The sequence below is a fragment of the Artemia sp. Qi Xiang Cuo genome, chromosome 12, assembly GCF_049724085.1.
Source record: "Artemia sp. Qi Xiang Cuo chromosome 12, ASM4972408v1, whole genome shotgun sequence".
Taxonomy (NCBI): domain Eukaryota; kingdom Metazoa; phylum Arthropoda; class Branchiopoda; order Anostraca; family Artemiidae; genus Artemia; species Artemia sp. Qi Xiang Cuo.
Window position 1 is genome coordinate 33360408 of NC_142805.1, and position 18001 is coordinate 33378408.

The following is an 18001-nucleotide window of genomic DNA, read 5'->3' on the forward strand; positions in this document are numbered from 1 at the left end:
GTAAGGAATTTAAAAATGGATCCGAAGGATGTTTTTTTTTTTCATTGTTATTTCTTATATTTTACAATTGCATTTTTCACTTGATAATTTAATGGCATTATAATAATGTTAAGATCCTGCTAAAACTTCTTTCTTTTATATATGTTTTCTTTACACTTCACAATCCAGTTATAAAGACTCCTTTTATTGGTTTTATAGGATTCCAAGAAATATTTAAACACTTTCGCATTGGTTGTAATATTTTACATTTTTCAATTTGATTGGTTTGGACTTCTCTTAATATTGTAAATTTTTATGCTTGATTGCTGATGCGGGTGTTATTCTGATGTGTGGCTCAAATATTTAATTTCGCCATTTATTTCCATTTCCTTTGTTTAGTTATATCCCGTTGCTGTTGCCAATTTTATTTGGGAACAAGCCCACAAGATCTTTTTTAGGTAACCTTTCCATGCATCGCATATACGAGCATTGTAGATTGGCCTTTCCACCTGTCCACTGGTAAAAGTAGAACAATATTTCATGGACTAGTTGAGTGATTTGGTAGAAAGAAAATCATTGTAGATGCTTATTTAGTTATCAAATGACCAGTCCGTGAAAATATTCGCAGACTGGCATAAGTCCATGCACAACCAATAGACGACAAAGTCTCAGACGTAACAAATAACTATTTGCTGTGTCTATTATAATTTACCAAATTACCAGTCTTAATTATTATTATAACTAGCAGTTGTTATACAAAATACAAAACGGAAGATACCAACTTTTATTCTCACTAGCATTGCAGATGTTGAGATTCTTTTTTCTTTCTTTTCTTTTCGCATCCTAAAAACGTGCACAGGACACTTTATTGGCCAGGAGCAAAAAACGGTTATTGTTTACGCATAAATACATCATACTTTTAGTTTACACAGAAGTACGGATGTAGACATTAGTTAGCCTGCCATTTTTAATTTATCTACTATCCTCAATCGCACTCACCTCTGCTCAGTTCTCCTTACTACCCTCCAAGGGACACCCTTTTAGTTTGCTTTGATGGGAGAGGGGCAAGAATCATTCTATGAGTAAGGACTAAGCATACACAAAAGCCCCATTTCTATAGAATTTTGAAGATATTTTCATTTTTTGGGACATATTGATGAATTTTTAGCCTCTATGAAAAATAATTCAAGTAGTAGGCCTACCTAGTAATCAGATAACTGTATCCTTTTTAAAGCAACTTTTAAACCTCTTTTAAGCTAGAACAACGTACAGAGACGTTATATACGAGAAAAAAAACAATAGCAAAATCAAAATGAAATGTTACTTCTGGTAAGCATTATACAGTTTTCGAATGAGTCAAAACTATTTTTGACACAGAAAACGAAAGACCAAGAATGGTTTGATCCATACATATTTATCCCGGTCAAATGTTGGCCGTCTGACCTTTCTCCTTCCCATTACGGGTTAATTTTTCTGCACTGTTGTTACTGAAAGGAACCAAATATTTGTAATACCATTCAGAAACTAATGAAATATCTCCTAGAAGGCATGAAATGGAACCACTATCAGGAATACACTGATAAATATCGAGTCATGGCTACTATTTAAGGCTCTACAGAGTTTGAAAATACAAGAAAAAGGAAATGATAAGGGACTTCGGTACTCTGCTAAAATCCAGGACACTGCGAGAAGTGAAATGCTGTCATCAGATAAAACCTGTTAGTCTGCGATGATAAGTCATTGAATGAACATGGATGCTAAAATTACTTCAGTTTTTTGGGGCTTAGGGGAAATAAAAGGTACCTAGGTTGGGTTAGGTTAGGTTACGTATTTAACATATGCTATGCTTTACCCCACCCCCTGATGTGCAAATATATAGCCCAATTTTGTTCATAAACTATTATATTTTTATCCTATTTTGTTTTATTTCTTTAGCATTAACCAAACTTCACTTCTCGCATGTGTCCTGGATTTTAGCACAGTACCGGGACTTCTACCTCAAATGACAAAAAAAAAAAAAAAAAATTATCCGTACAGGTGAATATAGACAAAAAAAAAACAGAGGATAATAAGAGAGGGAACGGGACCTGGCTATTAAAAATGCTCACTTTGAGGCACCGACATTCAATCAGACTGTCGAAAGGAAGTTTTAATGAAAGGGCTAGATGCATTGGCTAGATGCATTTTTCGACTTCGCAAATAGTGTTTATTATTGGCGAAATAGATGAAAATCGGTCAACCATATGTGGATAGGGGTTCTACTCATATCTAGGGTATTTGAGTTCGTCTTTAATGTTTAACGATACTCTGTACTATATTTTTGAAACAATTGCTTTTTTAATTTATATTCATTAGCCAGTTCTATTAAAGGAGGCTGTCATGACGCAAAAGTTTGTCTTTCGCTTAAACAAATGCGTCCTTTCATTCTCAAAGCGTTGTAAGGAACAACTATAATCCTAGGGAAAAGCGGCGGTGCTTGAACGTGAAGGGGGACAATAGCCCACTAGCAGATTCAGGGGGCTCCAGGCCCCCCAAAGATTTTTTCTGGCGCCCTCTTTCCCTGTATTTTTGTCACTACATAAATTTGTCAATTCGGTCAATTCTTGACACCTTTGTCACACTACCCCTCCCCCAAGATTTTGCTCTAGATCCGCCCATGCAATAACCGCCCTAATAACTTGAAGCCAAACCCCTTTCAAGGTCTCTTTTCCTCAATTAAAAAAAATAGTCTCAGAGTTTACACTCTTGGAGAGGGGTGGCTCAAATATATTCCTCCAGATGAAGGGAGAACAAGAGATGAATTAGTCCCATTCCCATCCTCTCCGTGTTTTCCTTGTAAATTTCCTTGCGGAAATTAAAAATCCAGGATTTAACAATACAATTTAGGAAGCAATTCCCCCTTCCCAGGAAGATCTACTGTTCTCATCCCCAGTAGTGGGTATACAGCTATCAAGACCGTATCTAGGAGGGGGGAGATTGTTTGTGTAGCAACCCTCCCCCCCAGATTACGTTTTGGTTCTATCTTGGCCAAAATTGTTGCTTTTTGGCGCAAAATACCCAAATTGGCACATTGTGGGGCATGAGTTCTTTTCTTAATTGAAAAGAAAAAAGCAATTCTGTTCTGACCTTCTGTTCGAATGAGCCCGCTCCCGATATAGATATACCTGATGAGCCATTTTGACTATCTCCAAGCACATAGTGTGTTTTGATTTAGTTCCACACCGCCCTCATCATACCCTGAATGTTGGCACAAAGGAAAAAGGAAAAATTAAGTACCCAAATTGGCATTTTCTGTGGGACGATCCCTTTTCTTATAAGGAAAACTTACTTTGGTAAGTAAGAAAAGAGATCGTGCTACAAAAAGTTTCGAAATTGTTGCCTTTTGTAAAATATTTCTTACTTGAAGGAAATTTTTTTTAATTAAGGAAAGAGATACACAAACAGTGCCAAAACTATTGCTTTTTGGCACAAAATGCCCAAAGGAACACATTTTTCTTTCCCTAAACTCCTTTGTCTTCCGGATCCAACAGACGAACAGAGCAGATTCCGTTAAATCAAACCATTCCTAGTGATGAACTGGATTGATTAAAATTGCAGCATCAAATTCAGAAATTTCAGTCAACCCTCTGTCTACAGAAACACGGGATTTTGTGTTTTTTTTTATTTTTATTTTTTTTCCAAAAGAAGCGATTACATCAAACCAGTGGCCACGACCAGTGGATTTTCCTTGTTGTTCAATGTAACTTTCATGAACAAGGTTTTTGACAGTGGCAATATCAATGGTACAGTTTTCATTTCGGTCCGACACCATTTTCGAGCGTTTTCAGGCTATCTTTCGACATTGCCATAAATTTGCTTATGGAAAAATTCGACGTTTTGTCCCAATTCTTTAAAAATGACTCCTGAAACAGGAGTCGTTTTTCTTATTCTTAATTAGAATGAGAAGCTTTTATTAAAGTACTAAAAAACCATAGCGTGAAGAGCGAGTTGTTGAGGAGGAGGCAACCCTCCTCACATACATAATAATCTTTGTTCGTTTAAGTTTTATTGCTCTTACTTTCAGTTGAAAAAAAGTATTTTTATTATTAAGTACTTCAAAGAGTGGCTTGGGTAAAAGTGACGACAACATGGTTTGTTCTTTACTAGGAGGACTTGCTAAGAAAAAGCCGAAGACTTTTCCTGTGTGATATATATTTTAGTAAAATTGCAAAGAATCACGTAGTAAATCGTTCTGTATAAACACGATCATAGATTTTTGTTTAAAAGATTTTTGTTAAAAAGCGAAATCTTTCCATTGTATGTTTTAGACAAAAACCAAAACACCAACTCACTTATCAGGTCAAATTATCAGTTCTCAGTTCTCATTTATCACTTATCAGGATCAATTTATCAGTTCAAAGAATTGGGAAAAAATTTAAACTTTAGCGTCAAGAGCGAGGCGTTGAGGAGGGGGCAACCCCCTCGGAATAATTTCTGTTCGTGTTAAGTTTTAATATTGCTCCTTAGTTTCGTTGAAAAAAAAAACTTTTTTTCAATTTAATTTCTGATCATTTTTTAAATAACACCAGGAAATCTGGTTCCACTCTATGGAAAAATCCACTCCCCATGGAAATATCATCTGGACAATTCAATCCTGGTGAAAATTTACCCAGGACAATTACCCTTAACCCCTCCGCGCGTAAGATTGACTCAGTAAAGAGAAAGCAAGACATGTAAAGAAATTCCGTATAGGAATTCTGGCAAATTCCGCCAGTATACAATTTCCGTGAAAAGTTCACCCCCAGGAAAATTCCTTCTCCATGGAAAATTCACCCCGTGTAAAGTCCCCCTAGCAAAAAATTCACCCCCCCCCTGCCTACCCGAAGAATGTATGCATACTTCCCAGAATACGAATACTATACAAATACTATATGTAAACAATGGGCAAATTTTATAACTTAAAGATCTTTCTTCAGGGACTGTGGGGGGTCATGCAACTATGCTGAACAAAACAGCCATCTCAGGATTTTGATCAAACAATTTTGGGAAAAAAGTGGCGTGGGAGGGGGCCTAGTTGCCCTCCAATTTTTTGGTCACTTAAAAAGGGCACTAGAATTTATCATTTTCGATAGAATGAGCCTGTTCCCGATGTCAAAGGGCCATTGGGTCGATACGATTACCCCTGAAAAAAAAAACACGCTTCCCTGCTCTTTCTTCTGGCAAAAAGTAAAAAATTCCACATTTTTGCAGATAAGAACTTGAAACCTCTACAGTAGGGTTCTCTGATACGCTGAATCTGCTGGTGTGATTTTCATTAAGATTCTATGAATTTTAGGGGATCTTTCCCCCTTTTTCAGAAAACCAGGCAAATTTGTTCATGCTCGTAACCTTTGATGGGTGGGTATAACTAAACTTAATAAAAATTATATATTTAAAATGATCATAAAAATCAAATTCTTTTTATATATTTATTGGTATTAATATTCCGTTTTTAGAGTTTCCGTTACTATTGAGCCGGGTCGCTCCTTACTTGCAGTTCGTTACCACGAATTATTACACTTTTTTTATACACGGCGTAAACAATTTAATTGTCTTATTCAAGTGAGGCATTCTGCATTAAAACTAATAAAACTTGGTGCCCCAATTAAAAACTGTTCTTTACCTTTTAAAGTTTTTTTTTTCAAGGAAAAACAAGATATTGGAAACTAAGACAGTGAGAATACTAAGAAACGATAAAGTAAGAGATATGAGAGAGGTTGTTACAACATAAAGTGTTCCACCCTAAAAAACTAACCCATGAAGCACTTTTTTCCAAGTTCTGGAGCGACAAAACCTTAAAACTACAATAATTCCTTTAAGAAACTAGTCTGTACATAATATACATGGTCTACTACAATAACGACTTCTATACAATAATTCTAAGCTTCACCAAAAATTTAAGATTTAAAAATCTTCAAAAAAGAGCTCTTTCCTCGAAACAAGGAGCATTGCGGTGGTGAAGTCTTAAAATACCATGCTTAAAAAACAAACAGCAAACAAGATTAAGAAAAAACATAAGACAAATGTCGACATTTACTACCTGATTACTACCCATTGAAGTCGTGCCAACAATACTTCCGCTGCCACCTAGGGTTACAGTAGCACCACGAACCTTTTTCACTTTCTTTTGCAAGCGTGTGGATTCCATCGCTTTTTTCTTAACATCTGACCGGATTTTTTTGTACTCTAAAAAAAATATATTGTAGTCAATAGCGTCTGGGGAAAAAAGAGGAAGAATCAATAAAACTAAGTCACATTACACCAGGGATATTCAACTGAATTTCATGGATTTCATGATTTTTTCATATATGTTTTGTTTGCGTGCAATGAAATATACAAGAGCTCTTCGCTTTCTGAGAGTCTTTTTTCCATGATTTTACAAAATTACGTCAACAATGGACATTGAAGAAATTAAATCTAGATGAAATTTAGAAGAAATTAATTTAGCTGCTTCCCCAGTACAACAATTTGATTGCACAGAATATAACAAAAAGAGCAATGCCTCTGCATTCGACTCAATGATTGAGAAAGAGTGATAGATAGCACATCAGGACACAGCAAGTTAGATAACACCAAACTTTAACCGAAAGACAAGATTCGCTTTCAAAAAGCGCAGAGGCCTTCACATAGGGCTGAGAAGATCCGTGACGGAACGGTTTTCCAGCAAAAATTTATATATATTTTCCGAAATTGATCCTTGTATGGACTTATTGGAGGTCCACGCCTAAACTTTTCCTTTCAACTCTCCTCTATTGGGGATATTTTGCCTCCCTTATTTGCTCCCCTGATTTAGAACCAAATATTCTTCATAAGTGTACCTTGGCCCCCTTGAACCATGACGTGGTCCATTGTCAGTTAATTTTCGTGGGATATCTCTCATTTGAACGATCCAAACAGTCAAATTCATATTCAAAAACTGAAAGAAATACTGAAGTTTTGGTTGTACTCATTCAGAACACAGGACTACTACAGCGAATGAACAACAGAACAAAAATACGCACAGCACATTGAAACCAATCCTAATTAACGCAGAACACTACTTTCACGTTCATTTCTCTCATTTGGCCAAAATAATCTGTTCAACTTTATGTGCAGAGTAAAGAAGGTAACTGTCACCTAAAACAACACCCACCTCATAGCATTTTTTTAAATATTTATTAAAAAGCACTTTAAATAAAACATGTTTTTTTTAAGTAAAGAACTCCATTAAACCAAAATGAACAAAAATCGAATCAAATAATCTACCACGAGTACAACTACCACAAATCAGTATCAATAAATAAATAAAACCCAAAACAAACAGAAATTCAAATAAGTAATAGAGTCAAACTCAAAACGAGCAGTAATTAATATGAGTTGATATCTAAAACCTATGTCTTCTAAGAGCCACAATATAACTTGTACTTTACTGAAAAAAATTAAAATGAATTTACTTTAAAAAATCTGCATTGTCAATTTAATATACAAATACTGATATTTATTCCTTAAAATCTTAATTGATTTTTGATTTCTTAAAGTTAGAAAAGTGAAAACATTTAAAAGAATTTTTTCATTAAACTACAAATTATTTTCTGGCTTTTAGAAAGCTTGGGGTTTAGAACCCAACTCAGATTAATTTCTAATCATTTTGAGTTTGACTCTGTTATTTATTTTAATTTCTGTTTGATTGGGTTTCATTAATTTATTGATACTGATTTGTGGTAGTTGTATTCTTGGTAGATTATTAGATTTTATTTTTGTTCATTTTGGTTTAATCGAGTTCTTTACTTTTTTTTAAAAAAACTTATTTTATTGAAATTTTTTTAAAATTAATTTCTCTTCGTTTTATATTGACATAGTCTTTTTCAGGGAGAAAGACTGAGCCTCTTCTAACGTTAAACAACCACCCCTTCCATAAAAACCTTAAATAACTCCTTGGCATAGCTTAGAACCCTTGTCCCTAATCTCTGGGGATTGTTTCAACCCCAAACGCCTTGTTATATGATATTTAGGCCATTTTGAATAGAATAGCTATCAAAATTTCTATAAGATATATTTCGGGACAATACGAAGTGTGTTTGTGAGGGGGGGTTAGCTCCACACCAATCACTTTGACTCTTAAAAAGAACACTAGAGCGTCTGATTACCAATCGAATGAGCCCCCTCCAAACTTTATATGACCATGCTTTCTATAAAAATCTTATATGCCCCAAGGGCATAACTTACAACCCTTACCCTGAGGGCTGAAGGTTTTGTTATTCTTAACGAAAAAATTTCCAGACCGTTCTGATAAGCTGAACAAAATGGCTATCTCAAAATTTTGATTGGAAGTGTTTGGAGAAATTGTGGGCGTGAGAGGGGGGTTAGTTACCCTCCAATCACTTTCGACTATTAAAAAGGGCACTAGCCCTCTCAATTTCCAAATGAATGAGCCCCTTTTGAAGTTTCTACGACAATACTATCTATACAAACCTTATATGCCCCCAGCGCATAACTTACAACCCTTGCCAGGCGGGCTGCGGGGGGGGGGGAATTTTCATCCTCAAAGAACTAATTTCCAAAACTTTCAACAACGTTGAACAAAATGCTATCTATAAATTTTGATTGGATGTGTTCCGGGAAAAGGTGGGCGTGAAAGGGGGTTAGTTGCCCTCCGATCACTTTCGACTATTAAAAAGGGCACTAGACCTTTGAATTTCTAATCGAATGAGTCCTTTTTCAAGTTTCTACGAAAACTCTTTCAATAAAAAACTTAGATGGCATAACTTACAACCCATGCCCCGAAGACCGTGGAGGGAGTTTCCTGCTCAAAGAGATAATTTCCAGAACTTTCAATTGAGTTGAACAAAATGGCTATCTCAAAATTTTGATTGGATAAGTTTGGGGAAATGGTGGGCGTGGAAGGGGTGTTAGATACCATCTAATCATTTTGACAATAATAAAGGGGACTAGCCATTTCAATTTTGAATCGAATGGGCCCTTTTTGAAGTTTCTACGACAACTCTTACTATAAGAACCTTATATGCCCCCAGGGCATAACTTACAACCCTTGCCATGAGGCTGTAGGGGTTGTCATCCTCACAGGCCTAATTTCCAGAAATTTCAACTACGTTGAACAAAATGGCTATCTCAAAACTTTGATTAGATGTGTTTGGGGAAAAGGTAGGTGTGAAGGGGGGGTAAGTTGGCCCCCAATCACTTTTGACTATTAAAAAGGCCACAAACCCTTTCAATTTCCAATCGAATGAGCCCTTTTTCAAGTTTCTACAACAAATAAAACACTATATGACCCCAGGGCATTCCTTACAACCATAGCTTTGATGGGTCTGGGGGGAGTTTTCTTTTCAAAAATATTAATTCCAAGACATTAATCTATGCTGAACCAAAATTGCCATCCGCTAAATATGTCTAGACGTGATTGGAGTCAACCTAAGTGTGTGATGGGGGTTAACCGCCACCTAATCACTTTTGACTATTAAAAATGGCACTAGTCCTCTGAATTCCCAATTGAATTAGCCCCTTTTGAAGTTTCTACGACAACGCTATCTATGAAAACTATATATGCCCCCAGGTTATAACTTACAACCTTTGCCGTGGAGGCTCTGGGGGGTTTGTCATCCTCAAATACATTCCGAAACTTTCCAGAACATCGTTGAACAAACTGGCTATCTCTAAATTTTAATTGAATGTGTTTGGGGAAATGGTGGGCGTGAGAGGGGGGTTAGTTGCTCGCCATTCACTTTCGACTATTAAAAAGGGCACTATCCCTTTCAATATCCAACCGAATGAGCCCTTTTTGAAGTTTCTACAACATCGCTGTCTAAAAAACCTTATATACCCCCAGGGCATAACTGACAACACTCGCCCTGACGGCTGTGGGGGGGGGTGTCAAACTCAAAGACATGATTTCCAGAACTTTCGACTACGTTGAAAAATATTGCTATCTCAAAATTTTGATTGAATGTGTTTGGAGAAATGGTGAGCGTGAGAGGGGGTTAATTGCCCTCCAATAATTTTCAAATATTAAAAAGGGCACTAGCCATTTCGATTTCCCATCGAGTGAGCCCTTTTTGAAGTTTCTATGACAACGCTTTCTATAAGAACATTATATGCCCCTAGGGCACAGGGACCCAGAGCACACCCTTACTTTGAGGGCTGTAGGGGGGGGGGACTAATTTCCAAAACTTTCAACTACGTTGAACAAAAGGGTTATCTAAAAACTTTGATTGGATGTGTTTGGGGAAAAGGTGGGCGTGAGAGGGGGGTTATTTGCCCTCCAACCACTTTGAACTATTAAAAAGGGCACTAGCCCTTTGAATTTCTAATCAAACAAGCCCTTTTTCAAGTTTCTACGACAAAGCTTTCAATAAAAACCTTATATGCCCCCAGGGCATAACTTAAAACCCTTGCCCTGAAGACTCTGGGGGGAGTGTATTGCTCAAAGATATAATTTCCAGAACTTTCAACCGCGTTGAACAAAATGACTATCTCAAAATTTTTATTGGACGTGTTTGGGGAAATATTGGGCGTGGAAGGGGTGTTAGTTGCCTTCCATTCACTTTCAACTATTAGATAGGGCACTAGCCATTCCAATTTCCAATCGAATGAACCCTTTTTGAAGTTTCTAAGACAAATCTTTCAATAAAAACCTTATATGCCCCCAGGGCATAACTTACAACCCTTGCCCTAAGGGCTCTGGGGGGGGGGGGGTTGTCATCCTCAAAGACCTAATTTCCAGAACTTTCAACTATGTTGAACAAAAATGGCTTTCTCAAAATTTTGATTGGATGTGTTTGGGGAAAAGGTGGGCGTGGTGAGCGTGAGAGGGGGGTTAGTTGCCCTCCAATCACTTTCGACTATTAGAAAGGGCACTACCCCTTTGAATTTCCAATCGAATGAGACCTTTTCAAGTTTCTACGACAACGCTTTCAATAAAAACCTTATATGGCATAACTTATAACCCATACCCTGAAGACCGTGGACGGAATGTCCTGCTCAAAGACATAATTTCCAGAACTTTCAACTGCGTTGAACAAAATGGCTATCTCAAAATTTTGATGGGATGGGGTTGGGGAGATGGTGGGCTCTGAAGCGGTGTTAGTTGCCTTCCAATCACTTTCGACTATTAAAATGGGCAATAGCCATTCCAAATTCCAATCGAATGAGTCCTTTTTGAAGCTTCTACGGCAACACTTTCTTTAAAAAACCTTATATGCCCCCCAAGGCATAACTTACAACCCTTGCCCTGAGGGCTGTGGGGGGATGTCATCCTCAAAGACATAATTTCTAGAATTTTCAACACCGTTGAACAAAATTGCTATCGCAAAATTTTGATTGGATCTGTTTGGGAAAAACGTGGGCGTGAGAGGGGGGTTAGTTGCCCTCCAATCACTTTCAACTATTAAAAAGGGAACTAGCCCTTTGAATTTCCAATCGAATGAGCCCTTTTTCAAGTTTCTACAACAAAGCTTTCAATAAAAACATTATATATCCCCAGGGCCTAAATTAAACCTTAGCCCTAAGGGCTCTGGGGGGAATGTTCTTCTCAAAGACCTTATTTCCAGAACTTTCAACTACGCTGAACAAAATGTTTGTCTGAAAATTTTGATTGGATGTGTTTGGAGAAATGGTGGGCGTGAGAGGGGGGTTAGTTACCCTCCAATCACTTTCGACTATTAAAAAGGGCACTAACTCTCTCAATTTCCAATTGAATGAGCCCCTTTTGAAGTTTCTACGACAATCCTATCTATGAAAACTATATATGCCCCCAGGTCATAACTTACAACCTTTGCCCTGGAGGCTCTGGGGGGTTTGTCATCCTCAAATACATTATTTCCAGTACTTTCAACAACGTTGAACAAAATGGCTATCTCCATACTTTGATTGAATGTGTTTAGGGAAATGGTGGGCGTGAGAGGGGGGGTTATTTGCCATTCACTTTCGACTATTAAAAAGGGCACTAGCCCTTTCAATTTCCAATCGAATGAGCCCTTTTTGAAGTTTCTACAATATCGCTGTCTATAAAAACCTTATATGCCCCCAGGGCATAACTGACAACCCTAACCCTGAGGGCTGTGTGTGGGGGGGGGGTTGTCATCCTCAAAGACATAATTCCCAGAACTCTCAACTACGTTAAAAAAATGGGTATCTTAAAATTTTGATCGTATTTGTTTGGGGAAATGGTGGGCGTGAGAGGGGGTTAGTTGCCCTCCAATCATTTTTGTTCAACTGCGTTGAACAAAATGACTATCACAAAAACTTTAGTGGATGTGTTTGGGGAAGTGGTGGGCGCGGAAGGGGGGTTAATTGCCCTCCATTCATTTCAACTATTAAAAAGGGCAATAGCCATTTCAATTTCCAATCGAAAGAGCCCTTTTTGAAGTTTCTATGACAACGCTTTCTATAAGAACCTTATATGTCCCCAGGGCATAACTTACAACCCTTGCTTTGAGGGCTGTCGGGGGGGGGGTGTCATCCTTAAAGATCTAATCTCCAAAACATTCAACTACGTTTAACAAAATGGCTATCTAAAAACTTTGATTGGATGTATTTGGGGAAAAGGTGGGCGCGAGAGGGGGGTTAGTTGCCCTCCAATCACTCTGGACTATTAAAAAGGGCACTAGCCACAGGACATAACTTACAACCCTTGCCCTGTGGGCTGTGGGGGAGTGTCCTCCTCAAAAACATAATTTCTATCTGGAAATCAACTACGTTGAACAAAATGGTTATCTCAAAATTTTGATTGGATGTGTTTGGGGAAATGGTGAGCGTGAAAGGGGTATTAATTATCTTCAAATCCCTTTCGTCTATTAAAAAGGGCACTAGCCCCTTGAATTTCTAATCGAATGAGCCCTTTTTCAAGTTTCTACGACAAATCTTTCAATAAAAATCTTATATGCCCCCAGGGCATAACTTACAACCCTGCCCCTGAGGGCCCTCGGGGGGGGGGGGGGTTGTCATCCTCAAAGACCTAATTTCCAGAACTTTCAACTATGTTGAACAAAATGGCTTTCTCAAAATTTTGATTGGATATGTTTGGGGAAAAGGTGGGCGTGAGGGGGGGGGTTAGTTGTCCTCCAATCACTTTCGACTATTAAAAAGGGAACTATCCCTTTGAATTTCCAATCGAATGAGCCCTTTTTGAGGTTTCTAGAACTAAGTTTTCTATGAAAATCTTATATGCCCCCAGGGCATAACTTACAACCCTCGCGCTGAGGGCTGTGTCCCCCTCAAAAACATAACTTCTATCTGGAAATCAACTACGTTGAACAAAATAGTTATCTCAAAATTTTGATTGGAGGTGTTTGGGGAAATGGTGAGCGTGGAAGGGGTATTAGTTACCTTCCAATCACTTTCGTCTATTAAAAAGATATAATTTCCAGAACTTCCAACTGCGTTGAACAAAATGACTATCTCAAAATTTTTATTGGATGTGCTTGGGGAACTGGTGGGCGTGAGAGGGGGTTTAGTTGTCCTCCAATCACTTTCGACTATTAAAAAGGGAACTATCCCTTTGAATTTCCAATCAAATGAGCCCTTTTTGGAGTTTCTACAACTAAGCTTTCTATGAAAACCTTATATGCCCCCAGGGCATAACTTACAACCCTTGCCCTGCGGGCTTTGGGGGAGTGTCCTCCTCAAAAACATAACTTCTATCTGGAAATCAACTACGTTGAACAAAATGGTTATCTCAAAATTTTGATTGGATGTGTGTCGGGAAATGGTGAGCGTGGAAGGGGTATTAGTTACCTTCCAATCCCTTTCGTCTATTAAAAAGGGCACTAGCCCTTTGAACTTCCAATCGAATGAGCCCTTTTTTAAAGTTTCTACGACAAAGCTTTCAATAAAAACCTTATATGCCCCCAGGGCATAACTTAAAACCCTTGCCCTGATGACTGTGGGAGGTGTGTCCTTCTCAAAGACATAGTTTCCAGAACTTTCAACCGCGTTGAACCAAATTACTATCTCAAAATTTTTATTGGATGTACTTGGGGAAATGGTGGGCGTGGAAGGGGTGTTAGTTACCTTCCATTCACTTTCAACTATTAAAAAGGGCATTAGCCATTTCAATTTCCAATTGAATGAGCCCTTTTTGAGGTTTCTACGACAAATCTTTCAATAAAAACCTTATATGCCCCCAGGGCATAACTTACAACCCAAACCTTAAGGGCTCGGGGGGGGGGGGGGGTTAAACCTCAAAGACCTAATTTCCAGAACTTTCAACAATGTTGAACAAAAATGGCTTTCTCATAATTTTGATTGGATGTGTTTGGGGAAAAGGTGGGCGTGAGAGGGGGTTTAGTTGTCCTCCAATCACTTTCGACTATTAAAAAGGGAACTAGCCCTTTGAATTTCCGATCGAATGAGTCCTTTTTGAAGTTTCTACAACTAAGCTTTCTATGAAAACCTTATATGCCCCCAGGGCATAACTTACAACCCTTGCCCTTAGGGCTGTGGGGGAGTGTCCTCCTCAAAAACATATCTTCTATGTGGAAATCAACTACGTTGAACAAAATGGTTATCTCAAAATTTTGATTGGATGTGTTTGGGGAAATGGTGAGCGTGAAAGGGGTATTAATTATCTTCAAATCCCTTTCGTCTATTAAAAAGGGCACTAGCCCCTTGAATTTCTAATCGAATGAGCCCTTTTTCAAGTTTCTACGACAAATCTTTCAATCAAAATCTTATATGCCCCCAGGGCATAACTTACAACCCTAACCCCGAGGGCCCTCGGGGGGGGGGGGGGGTTGTCATCCTCAAAGACCTAATTCCCAGAACTTTCAACTATGTTGAACAAAAATGGCTTACACAAAATTTTGATTGGATGTGTTTGGGGAAATGGTGGACGTGAGGGGGGAGGGTTAGTTGTCCTCCAATCACTTTCGACTATTAAAAAGGGAACCATCCCTTTGAATTTCCAATCAAATGAGCCCTTTTTGAGGTTTCTAGAACTAAGTTTTCTATGAAAATCTTATATGCCCCCAGGGCATAACTTACAACCCTCGCGCTGAGGGCTGTGTCCCCCTCAAAAACATAACTTCTATCTGGAAATCAACTACGTTGAACAAAATGGTCATATCAAAATTTTGATTGGATGTGTTTGGGGAAATGGTGAGCGTGGAAGGGGTATTAGTTACCTTCCAATCACTTTCGTCTATTAAAAAGGGCACAAGCCATTCCAATTTCCAATCGAATTAGCCCTTTTTGAAGTTTCTACAACAACTTTTTCGATACGAAGTGTCCTGGTCTAAAGAAAAAAAATAATACATTGTACGAACATCGTTCTTTACTTAGGCAGCGCTGTTGCCCGACCAGGCAAATAAATAGAATTCTTTTTTTTGGGGGGGGGGTCGTCTAAAACACCCGATAAATTGACCAATTATACAAAAACAAGAGAAATAGTAAGCAAGCATCTATATGTGTTTTGTAAAGTAAAGAAACAAAGCATATATTTTATAGATTGTTATCATCAACAATAGATAGATAGATATTTATTGCAATAAAAGCCACTTTGGGCAATGGCAAAAAAAAGGAAAATCACACAAAATAATAACATGATTATAACAATCATAGCAAAGTATGGTAGCCTACATAACAATAACAACGCAAAATTACAAAACATTACAAAAACATAATAAAGCACACGATACCATTAAACTAACATAAATAGATAGATGTATGTTACATCTATCAAGGGCCAAGACTACAAAAATAACAAACAAGAAAACAACTTACACACATACAACAATACTTTCCACACTCACCCCACCCCTTTTACAAAAATCTATCTCTATGTGACATACCCAATTTTATATACATTGTCCCATAATTTTTTGATCCCATTACTGAAACCAACCACTCACTTGTCCCCACATTAACAAAAAATAATTAATTTCTTAAATCCTGTAATTCGGGACAAAGGGCCATGAAGTGAAGCAGATCCTCACCATTTTCTCCGCACATAGGGCATGAGTAAGGAACCTCCTTTACCCTTACCCTCCCTAAATATTTCCTCCTTTCTCCAAGTGCTAGAAAATTAATTTCTTCACTATTTAAACCCGCTTTAAAATAATTATCATATCCCCAGACCTCCTTCCATTGCCGGTAAATGCCGAGGGACACCGAGGCTGCGACTTCACACTGCCATTTCTGAATCTCCTGATCTTCAACCACTCCCTTTACTAGTTTTGCTACATTTCCTACTTCCAGCCCTATCCCCTTCCCTTCATTCCAAACACCTGATAACCCACAATTATTTAAGATTGATTTCACCTGGGAAGCCCATGAACATTTCCTTCTATCCTGCAACACCTCCAGATAAGCTGCATTTACTAACCTATTATTTTGTAAACCAATCACCTTTTCCCAGTATCCTATCATTCTAACCAATGTTTTTACCCTCAACGAAAACAATCCTAGATCACCCTTTAACACCAGACTATTAAATTTTCCGCTTAGCCCTAAAAGTCTCCTGAAATATCCTAAATAAATTCTATGTATTTTCTCCCCTTTTTCAAAACCCCAAAGTACCCCATTGTAGCTCAATACTGGGCCTAACTTTTTCTTAAATATTCTCTTCTGCAGCTTAATATCTGCCGGTCCTAGATGCCTTAGGGGACTCTTCTACAACGCCCATGAAGCCTTATGCCCCTTCCAACTCGCTATTTGCACCTGATCACTCCATTTCCCTGAACTCGTGAACTTACATCCCAAATAAATATAATCCTTAACTTCATTCGTCTCTTTCCCTTTAAAATAAAACTTATTCTTTTCTCTTTCATCATTTCCAAAAACTAATATAACTGATTTTTCAATATTTAAAACTAATTTTTTACTCTCCAGATAACTATCCAAAATCTCTAACATCTTTTGCAAATCCGGAGCCGATTTCGCAAGCAATACTATGTAATCCGCAAATAATAAACAAAACAGCTCCAGCGACATTAATTTTACACACAATATTAGAAGGAAAATAATTTTTACACTCAAATTGAAGGTAAGTTTGTTTTTCGTTCCATCAGTATTAACATGTCTACAAAAATACAGGAACTTGCACTGCAAAAAAACAACTGCACAACTATTCAAGCTAGAAATAAAAATCGTTGCAAAATAATCTTGAACAACGGTCATTGCTGTAAACTTAATGAAAATTCAGGTTAAAAGAGGACTTAAACTGCAATTAAAATAACATAACACGCTTTCAATGATTTTGAAATTTTAAGAGCCTAGTTATGCATCCAAATTAAAACTCTTTCAGATGCATTTGTATTATTTCTAAACCAATATCCCCCCCACCAAAAAAAATAAAAATTCAAGTGTTATTATTTTAAGGAGAGTTTAGCAAAATTCTCTTTTGATAAATGAAAGTTCGAATAGCGATAAATCCTTTTATTAGACAGTGATAATGATAATAACATTCACAAAATATACTGGATATTTTGTAAATGTTATTATCACTGTCTAATAAAAGGATTTATCCCTATTCGAACTTTTATAACAAACAATCAAATATTAGTTAGTTTTTTTGACAATTTCAAAAATTCTTAGAAAAGTAATCATAGGCTTTGAATTTTACTCTATTTGTTCCTTTTAGAAACATTCTCTAGATTGTTATAAAAACCACCTCCCATTACTTTTGTCAACAAAAATAATTTAGTTTACAATAAAAGAGATAGGGAGACCAGAATAACGTTATGCATGGCCTTAAAGAATCCTATTAATCCGTCATAAATATGCCATCTAGAACATGGCGCTGTCAAACACATCGACTTATGAATTGTTTCTTTGACCCAAATTCTTCTCAAAACGAAGTGCCAACAGTATGCAATCCAAAAATCGATAAACAGATCTATGAAATAAATGATTATAGTATATTAATGACAAGTTTCTCAATTTTCATGGTGTCCTTACGGATTTTGGTAGACTGGAACATTTTGGTAGACTGGCAAAAAAAACAGTTACTGACACATCACCTACGGTTAAAAGTTTTCCCAAATCCTTATGGCGGAAAGGTCCCATATGTCAG

General features: G+C 37.4%; 1 protein-coding gene across 2 annotated transcripts in view; it reads right to left on the minus strand.

Moving 5' to 3' along the window:
- LOC148946038 (uncharacterized) overlaps nt 1–18001 on the minus strand; it is a 158787-nt gene that overhangs the window by 79251 nt on the left and 61535 nt on the right. For both annotated transcript variants that reach the window (XM_089097987.1, XM_089097988.1), the window contains one exon: nt 6038–6183. In XM_089097987.1, coding sequence (XP_088954113.1) covers nt 6038–6183 — 146 coding nt within the window. The remainder of the gene's footprint in view (nt 1–6037; nt 6184–18001) is intronic.